At 47.8% G+C, this 9,394-nt stretch overlaps 3 protein-coding genes across 3 annotated transcripts; 2 read left to right on the top strand and 1 right to left on the bottom strand.

The window, feature by feature from the left end:
- Nucleotides 1–955: 955 nt before the first annotated feature.
- On the top strand, nucleotides 956–1,549 carry CHC_T00001686001 (hypothetical protein). Its single transcript, XM_005712529.1, has one exon. The coding sequence runs from the start codon at nucleotides 956–958 to the stop codon at nucleotides 1,547–1,549; it is 594 nt and encodes a 197-aa protein (XP_005712586.1).
- Nucleotides 1,550–2,955: 1,406 nt separating this feature from the next.
- Nucleotides 2,956–3,777, top strand: CHC_T00001685001 (hypothetical protein). Its single transcript, XM_005712528.1, has one exon. The coding sequence runs from the start codon at nucleotides 2,956–2,958 to the stop codon at nucleotides 3,775–3,777; it is 822 nt and encodes a 273-aa protein (XP_005712585.1).
- A 4,785-nt stretch (nucleotides 3,778–8,562) lies between these two features.
- Nucleotides 8,563–9,129, bottom strand: CHC_T00001684001 (hypothetical protein). Its single transcript, XM_005712527.1, has one exon. The coding sequence runs from the start codon at nucleotides 9,127–9,129 to the stop codon at nucleotides 8,563–8,565; it is 567 nt and encodes a 188-aa protein (XP_005712584.1).
- Between the last annotated feature and the right edge of the window lie 265 nt (nucleotides 9,130–9,394).

Here is a 9,394-nt window from a genome sequence, read left to right as displayed (position 1 = left end):
GACCATAACCTGTGGTGCAAGGAACGATGGTCCAATGTTTTCTGAGGCTAGAGGTCGGTGCACTAAGAAGGACGGCGGCGGAGGCGCCGTCTCTAGGGTGGACACCTGGCGTGCGTGTGTTCGTGTGACAGGTGTACATGGGAATCATGACAACAATCCTCCACAGCCTGGAAAGAGAACATGTACACCAACTTCATGGTGCTTTGGCCGGACATACAGGACCGCCATTATTTATAGCCGCACCCCCAAGTTGTGCCGTGCTGTGGCACGCAGCACACGTTGCATAAAAACAACAACATTCTTGATAAAACAATGCGTGCTGAGTCCGAATCTGCAATCAGATTTTGCAAAGCATAAATACTTTTGCAGATATTAATACATGTGTATTCATGGGGTGACATTAAGTATAGAGTACAGTACATTCTCGCGCCAAGAACTCGGCAACCGAAAGACTCCTTGCCGCGTTCTTTAGCGCGTTAAAAGCCCAATACAATACGCTTCAACACAAGCAGCCTTCCGTGTAAAAAAGTACCTAACAGACCCCCCAATTATGCCGCGCGGTAAATCCTTAACGGCTGAAGAAAAAGGAAAAAGTGCGGGCCTGCATGATGCTCAGTGGTCGATACGCCGCATTGCCAAGCATCTAGGCAGGTCCGCAAAAAGTAGTAGCTAACTACTTGAAAGCCCCCGAGCTCTACGGAACAAAAAAAGGAGCGGGAGGAAGCCTAAGCTGTCTGCGCAGGCAAAAAGGGCGCTGATCCGAGAGGCACACAAGGGAGAGATGACATCAACAGAACTTGTCAAGACACTCCAGCTCCCTGTTAAGTCCAGCGGCGTGCGTGCAATACTCAGCAGCACTCCTACCCTTCGGTATATGCGCATAGCACGCGCACCGATGATGCTTTCGCGCCACAAAATCGCGCGAGAAAGTTGGGCTCGAGATAAGGTGACCTGGATGCCTGGTGATTGGGCAAATGTAGTCTGGTCTGACGAGAAGAAGTTTAATCTCGACGGACCAGACGGCTTCGCGTTTCATTGGCATGACTTACGAAAGGATAGAAAGGGGTTTTCAACGCAGCAGCAAGGGGGTGATTGGGTGATGGTTTGGGGTGCGTTTGCTGGGAAAAAGAAGTGTGACTTGGTCGTTTTAGAAGGGAAGCAGAATGCGCTCAAGTATATTCAGACTCTCGAGACTAATCTCCTTCCTTTTGTTGATCAAGAGCTCGGTTCTAGCTGGACGTTTATGCAAGATGGTGCAGCTGTACACCGTGCTAATTGCGTTTACGAATGGTTTGAAGAGGAGGAAGTGCACGTTATGGACTGGCCTGCCAAGTCCCCTGACCTCAACCCTATAGAAAATCTTTGGGAGATCTTGGCAAGGAAAGTGTACGCACATGAAAGGCAGTTTAATAATATCGATGAGCTACTCGAATGTATAATGGACTGCTGGGAAAATATCAACACTGAGACGTTGGATAAGTTATTAGGGAGCATGCAGAAACGTTGCTTTTACTGTGCGATGGCCAAGGGTGGCCCTACGAAGTACTGAACCAGAGTTATGGTTGTTTAGAAGCACTGTACTCTATAATTACTGTCACCCCATAAATGGTTTTTGATGCATATCTTCCAAACTATTGATGCGTTCCAAAATCTGAGCATTGTTTTGGACTCGGCGTGCAGGAATGCGTCAAGGACAAAGCAGTTTTTTATGCAAAGTAAGATTCCTTTACCAGCAATGCATATTTGTGGGGTGCGGCTATAATTATTGGCGGTACCGTACTTACGCATGCATTTCGTGCAAACGGACTGACATGACGAGGCAACGATGTGCACATGAAAATCCGCCAAGAATTCGCTCAGGTCCACAAGAATTTATGTTTTCTCGAAACTTGTTTGAGATCTCCACGCCCCCCGACGCACCAGCAATGCAGCTGTCCAGACTACCGCGCAATCGCCTTCAAGAATCTTTTGATGCCCACTCACCTCTCTGCGGTCTAAACTTAATTTAATTGTTACCGACCAACAGCAGGCAAGTACAGATCAATCCTCCAAATCCAATGTCTTCATTTTGCCAAAAACGTCCGTCATAGACGCACACCCCAGTTGCTTTCGAATCCTTATGGGTTCAAGTGCTGCAAAGAGGGAGAGACTCACCAAGTTATGAGATATCTTGTGCACCTGTTTCTCTATAGTGTCTCAGGTTGAGAATGAAAAGCATAAATATTGTTCGAATTGTCGTGACACATCAAATCCACGAGCAGCCGCATATTTTTTGGGGGTTTCGGAAGCCCCCACTTCCACGATCTCACAAAAAAGCTTCCTTATGACGCAATTACTCCTTTCTGTCAGTTCAGCTCCAAGCACATATCCCTTTCCACCTCCCAACCGGGACACATGCCGACACTGATAATCCTATTTTTTGTTAGAAAAATAGTTTATGTGTCTCGAGATGAATACATTGTACGGCAGCACAAGAAGAGATAATACACATGATTACGGCAAGAAAGCCTTGAGCACGAAGATTGAAAAGGTTAGGGCAATGGTTGCGTATGTTGAGTCCTTCTCCGCCACAAAGATTTGGCCATCCCTTTTCATAACTACGAGCATCCGTATCTCTGATATCGAGAACAAACTGCTGGACAGTAGAGTGCGTGATTAGGGACAACAGGGATACTTTAGAATATTCTTTAGAGTACTTTTAGAAAAGTTGCAAAGTAGAAGTTGTCAGATATCACCGTGACGTTAGTTGCAACGGGGCAACAATCTCGGCAGCCCTAGGCATCCTCCTCAATGCCTTGCACATCAACAGATTGCAGTGCTTGAAATACTGGAAGGTGCGGAATCATCGCCTTCAAAAACATAAGACCATATCCGTCGCCGTGTTTATAAGCCAAGATGTGCTCTCTTTAAGCTATCTGTTTTACCGCATTAGCGTTCTTACACAACCATCTCATCATGGTAGCCCGTTGTGCCACTTTCCCTATCCTTGTAACTCTCTTACCCTTCCGTGTTGCACATTCCATCCGCTGCCAGCACAGCAAGCACTGCACAACTGATGATCCCAAACTTCTAGGCTTATGTGCCCCACGCCATCGCGTGTGCTTCACCATTCCGCATCCAGCTCGTCACATTACCGACGACGACGATCACGACGACGAAGACGCCCCGTTGTTTGTCTCCTTGTCCGAATTGATCGAGGAAGCTAACGCTGACAAACTTTCCGTCGCTGCCAAACGCGACGTTATCGACGCTGTCAAAACCATCTACATGGACGTCAACCCGCACCGATTTCTACATGAAAACCTCCTCAAGATCGATTTTCCGGCCGCGCTGGACAGCATTGACATCACCGAAGAACTGACCAATGTCGAGTTTCATGAGAACATGATGAATGCCTTCCAACTCATGGATGACTATCATTCAGTATTTCTCGCGCCGGAACCGTTGAGAACTTCCGTCGCCACGCTTGGCTTCGTCGTCGCCAAGTTTTTCGAGGAAGGATCCAGGCAACGACAGTATATCGTCAATGATTTGCTCGCAGAGCTCATACCATCCAATTCTTCCTTTGGTATCGGATCAGAGCTACTCCTTATCGATGGTGTGCCCATCGACAAGTATGTTCTCACTCTCGGTAAGAATTCTTCTGCCTCCAACCTAGCAGCCCAGATCGATTCTGGCATTTTTCTGGTGTCCTTCCGAACTCTAGCGTTCGATCCTATTCCTTTCAGTTCAACTGTCGATATAGTTTATCTGAAATCAGAGGGAATCAGGAAATAGATCACGCTCCCATGGTTCTTTACCAAACTTTACACCCAAGAGGCCGCGGACACTATGTCCCATGCAGTGCATCCTGCTGCATATCAACCACTGCATGGAAGGCCCAATCGTGTGGTTTTCTCCGAAGCGGACAAGCGCAAGTTGTACGAAGAAGTTACCGCAGAGCCGTTAGACATCACTACTCGAGTCATCGAGAACGGCCGTGTGCCAATCGAGGTTTCATCCGAGTTCACTGAGCGCTTCACCGCAGAAGTGATTCTAACCAAATCCGGTCCGATCGGTCGATTTGTAATACCAGATTTCGGAGCTAGTGTGTCATTGGAGCTAGCTCTGGAAATTGCTCGCATCCTGCGCCTCATGCCCCTCAACGGATTGATCATGGATCTTCGATCCAATGCAGGAGGAGATGGGGACTACGTCAAGTTGCTCGCTGAATCGCTAGTAAGCGAGACCGTGCCGCCTAACCCAAATACACTCCGAGTGTCCCAGTTTCTGCAAGACCTGTTGCTGTCGGCAGACACGAAAAATGTGACCGCGGAGGAACTTATCCTGCTTCCCGCGGTCATCCGCGCGCTAAACACATCACTTGCTATTGGTGAGCAGTTCACAGGTCCAACTGTTGACATATATTCTTCAGAGTTCGGGGAACGATTTGCTCCTCGGGCGTACTTTGGCCCTGTGGTAACCCTGGTGGATGGAATATGCTACTCTGCCGGGGATTTGTATACGTCCTTGCAAAAAGACTATGGGTTTTCGCGTGTAGTCGGTGTATCGGACAACGTTGGAGCTGGGGGCGCTTCCGTTTATCGATACTCTCAACTTGCTGAGTTATTCCCGCAAAAGACAAAGAAGGTGGAATCTGAGTTCACTATGGCATATGTGCGCTTCTTCCGAAGCGGGACGAGTAAAGGTGCCATAATAGAAAACTTCGGAATTAAGCCAGATGTGCGGTACTACCCGACCCGAAATGATGCCTTCTCGGATGACTGTGACTTGTACGAGTTTTTGGGTAGCATGTTGAAGGATATGAGAGAAGAAAAAGACGGGACCAAAATCGAACGGGAGGAGTTCGATGCCACGTCAGAGGAAGAGCCAATGCCAGAAGAAGGGCTAACGCTAGAGGAAGGGCCAACACCAGAGGAATAGGCGATGCCAGAAGCTTTTGATTAAGAGAACGACGGGCAACTAGAAAAAGCAAATGCTATCTATCCTAGGCAGTACACAGCTTGAAGGAAAGACATACTCTAATAGTAGCATTAGTATGACATACTTTGTGCAGAAGAAAGCGAGTTGCTCGGGATGGCGCTAACCCGGAGGAAACAAGTGATGACAAGTATAATGGATAGTTAGTTAAAAACATATTCGTGTTGAAGGTAGAGCAACACGGCTGAGTACAGTGCGTCTGAATTGGTAGATGAAAGGCAAACCCCGGTGGTTAGCAAAGTCCTAGCACAGGTGCAAGAAGCGGCATAGTTCTGTGCGAGGAGAGGAGTGGAGGGGAAGAGGTGAAACTAAAGATAGGGCTCACCGTAGATTTCAAGATGACGACTCCAAACAGTAGAGAAGTTTGAATTTAATTACGGTACTGCTGTTACCGATAGCGGGGGCGACAAAAAGTGGCACGTGAGCTAAAGATAAATATTGGATATCGTTACTATTAACAGGACCTAGTGGGGGCCAGCCTATATCGCAGGACCATTATGATAAGAACATGTATTAGTATTGGCTATACCGGCCGGGTGTTTGTCGCGTAAAGGTGGATATCTTGGTAACCGCTTGCCCGTTTTCTATTCTGTTTTCATATTCTTACTCAGCGCGGCACGTGCCAGATACACAGCAATGCATGTCATGTTTACTTAATAATTGGACCCATTGGGCCCAAGAAGCCCGAATGTCCTATAGTTTTTGCCACCACTGTACTATATGCGTACCCTTGCTATTACTGGTTGTACGGAAATTATAAAGCCCACAATAGCTGCGTTTTGGAGAAAAGACGGTGTTCAATGTGCTGTCTTGTATCCCTTCACAAAACAATATCAATGTAAAATTTGCGAACGAATTCTAACGTTCAGTAATACAAATATGTCCGTTTTGTTATTCTACGAAAAGAAAGCCCATCTTTAAGTACTGTTCCGTGATGTATCGTTATCCTCATGAGGTGGTCTTTACTCGTCGTCGCCGTCGCGTCTCCTAAATACTGTTGTGGACAGACTGTGATACGGACAGTCTGTCCTTGCGGTCCGTCATTCCGCATCTGAGACAGACCCATTACAATCTCACAGCGCTTGCAACAGCTAAAGGGATTATTCCTCTTCATCAACGTTTAGAAAACTATCCGTAGCACAGGGGCATGAAAGTTCTCGGAATAATCGCCTACCAGGCTGCTCTCTGTCATGAATTGACGCCAAATTAGCTCAACGTGCCTCATGCAACCAGCACAGATGCTATCTCTCTGCAGTATTTATACATGTTTTGTTGTGCAGTTTTATTTTTATCAACTAATAAAAACCACTTCGGCATATATTTGTTCTGTGTCTCCGACTATCATATCTATTTGCAATTCCCTTTGCACTCCATCTCCAATTGTTCAATATAAGGACAGAACCCCTTTACTTATTGTTCTTAATTAATCCTCCTCTTCGTCATTCATTTTATACCAGCCATCGAGGCCAACCACGCATGCCAACAGAGTACTCGTTGTTAGCAAAACCGCCCATTGCAGCAGGTCGCAAAAAAGGGCGCGAAGCAAAGTTGTACTACGGATGTTGCCAGAAATTGAGAGCTATGGATCAGACAAATTCATCGTCTCTAAATCTATCCGTTGGATTCCTGAAGGTTTTCATGGAATTGAGAAATTCAACTTGAACGAGGCATCAAGATATTGTAAAGACATTGAAGAAATTCAGTCTGTTCCGGATCGTGAAGTTGAAAGGATGCACTCACTAGTCATGATTCATTCGGACTCAGCTTCTGTCGACCCTCTCTCGGCAAATGATGAAAGGGACACAGAAGGTGGTCATAAATGACATTGGAGAATATTATGATTTTTATTCAACAGACGTTTACTCCCAATGGTCGATGCCCCTCCTTTCCGAAGGCTTCTCACTCTCTAGACTAAAATAGCCCAGCTACGCAGCGGCCGTAAACCCGAATCTACTCAATCCCCCTTCCTCCTCGTCGGCCATCCTTAGTATTCCTTTCCCCGACGGCCTCCGAACACACAGCCCCAGGTATCCATGACCATCCACGCTTTATGCTTCCCTTTCGCGCGTTGATGTCGACGGGCCTTCAGCCCGGCTGTACTCAGGCACATTCCGTCCGGGCTGTTTCGCGCAGAAGGCGGCACGGCGATTCCCTGATGTCAGAGTCGCATTCAGGAGAATACGTCCCAATAATGGCCCTGGTACCAGAGCCTGTGACCCAGAGCCATACAACTTTGGTCCCAACTACCAGGGCTCATGGCTCCGTAAAATCCTGGTTGACAATTGATTTTTCTGATATTCGCCTCAAACGGCACTCCCATTGGTCCCGGTGGTGGACCTTGTTGGATCCTGCAAGCAAGGCCTCAATGATGGAATATTTCCATCCACCCTCGATCGGAGCTGTAATGCGATCCGGCATCTTTGAAAAGGTTGCTGAATGTTTCTGAAGTTTCAAAGGTTCCCAAAGTGCTGCCGAAAGTTTGAGCAACTTTTTCTGCGAAACTCAGAAACATACGTAAGCAATTTGTAAACAGCTCGATTAGCTGTAATGATATCTTCCAACTGAGCCACTTTTCCACAAAACCGAAAAGAATCGGCAAACTATTGCCAAAACGTTTGCGGAAATTTTAGGCGAAACTATAAACGTCCGTGCAAGTTTTGGAAAGACGTGGTCACAAGCATAACTGGACTTACAGTGACAGGTATTTCCCGTAGCGATTCCATCATGCTTCGTCCACTGTTGGCAGTGGCGCACCAATGATATTTAAACGAATAAAAATGCGCTACAACACGGCATACCAGGCGAGCTGAGTCATGGACGCAACACCAGGGGCAAAAATGAGACGGGGCCAGGGTCAGACGTCTCGGAGCGGATGACCGCGCAGGACCTACAGTATTCTCCTGATCGCGACTCTGTCAGCTGTCAGCTGTCAACAGCTCCCTTCCAATTTCGATCCGACAGGCATGCCTCTCGTTGATTCGGCGGGAGCACCCCACCTCTCTGAAAACATTACAAATAAATTCTACGGTTGAATTGGGATGCAATATTATTTTTTTAGGGTTGACGGTTGGACGTTTCTGGAAGCGTTCGCCGAGGGAAATAAAAGTTTCTGGAGGCGGCGGTGAAAGCCGCGGAGGAGAGACACGAAAAAAACTCCCGAGGGACCACTCAGAAAAAAAACCCAGTTCCCAACCAACATTTATTACGACCGACCAATGTCGACGCCTGCCCCGGTACCCTCTGGTTTCTACCTTGATCTGGGCGGGCCACTGCACCCGTTGCCGTTCTCTGCACTCCGCGCTCACGCTGATCCAAGTGGTATTGATTGAGTTCGCTCGGCGTCAGTGCTCCTACTGTACCACTGCCCAATATCGCAACCGCACGGCCAAGTCCAAACTACGCGCCGCGAGAGCCAGACCAGCTCCAATTCGTATAACGCTCACGATCTTTGCATCTCGCTGATGCTCGTTCGAGTCAAATGCCTCCCCCAGGAACACCGTCAGGTCGGTCTCTACCGAACTAACGTAGATTGCAAACCTATATCATAATCGTCTTCCTCTAGTCCGTCCAAATTGACTTGTCTTACAATCGACCGCGTTTTCTGTTCGTCAACGTCTGTCCATTGCCCAAGGTCTTCATATGCCGTTCCCTTGATTCCATATTGAGAGCCGTTCTTACCTTCTTCCCACTGCTGATGTCTCCCTGTGATCCCAGGACCTCTACAACTGGCGTACGAGTACTCATACGAGTACGCCAGTTGTATGTACGTAAATTTACGTACCGCGGCCCCGCCGTGTCGTTTGAGTTGCCACACATACTTGTTTTAGGACGATTCGGCGCGCCCCCTAGTACCACCAGCTTGCTTTCACCACCCAGTGCCGCAAGGGGGACTGGCTCCAAGTCCTCCAAATACGAAGTCTCCAAGTGACCCGTACATTCCCCCGTCTGTATCAGTACAGTACACGGAGCTACTCTGGGTTGTAGGCCGCAGTTGTACTTCGTCAGCAATGACATAGCCAATACTCTTCTTGTCCCGTCAATAGTCAACTTGCTTATCCCCGACCCGGCGTGTTCTGCACTCGGGTAGGACAATAAAACCAGTATAACCCCCACAGTGAAGGCACCCGCGATAATTAGTATCCCAGACATGAAAAAGCCATTGATTGTCGCTACCGTCTTGAGTTGAGAGGAAGGACTTGCCAACTGATTGTCCAAAGTCCCAGATAACCAGGACACTTTGGTGACCGCTCTGTCTTCAGGACCTTCACTCCACTCTCTATAAATCTGCCACGCCCGATCATATTCCGACACACTGAGTTGTATTGCCATGAAGGCAGATAGCATCTCATCTTGAGTCTTCCAAACCCTGGCCCGACATGTGGGTACGTTTGTTGCTACTGCCCCGTTGCTCAGC

The sequence above is a fragment of the Chondrus crispus genome, genomic scaffold, assembly GCF_000350225.1.
Source record: "Chondrus crispus Stackhouse genomic scaffold, scaffold_109, whole genome shotgun sequence".
In the NCBI taxonomy this organism is placed as follows: domain Eukaryota; phylum Rhodophyta; class Florideophyceae; order Gigartinales; family Gigartinaceae; genus Chondrus; species Chondrus crispus.
Note: the sequence above shows the minus strand (reverse complement) of the source record. Positions and strands in the feature narration are given on the sequence as shown.

Excerpts from the sequence above, each read along its gene's own strand:
- CHC_T00001685001 (XM_005712528.1), top strand. The coding sequence starts at position 2,956 with ATGGTAGCCCGTTGTGCCACTTTCCCTATCCTTGTAACTCTCTTACCC.
- CHC_T00001686001 (XM_005712529.1), top strand. The coding sequence starts at position 956 with ATGCCTGGTGATTGGGCAAATGTAGTCTGGTCTGACGAGAAGAAGTTT.
- CHC_T00001684001 (XM_005712527.1), bottom strand. The coding sequence starts at position 9,129 with ATGTCTGGGATACTAATTATCGCGGGTGCCTTCACTGTGGGGGTTATA.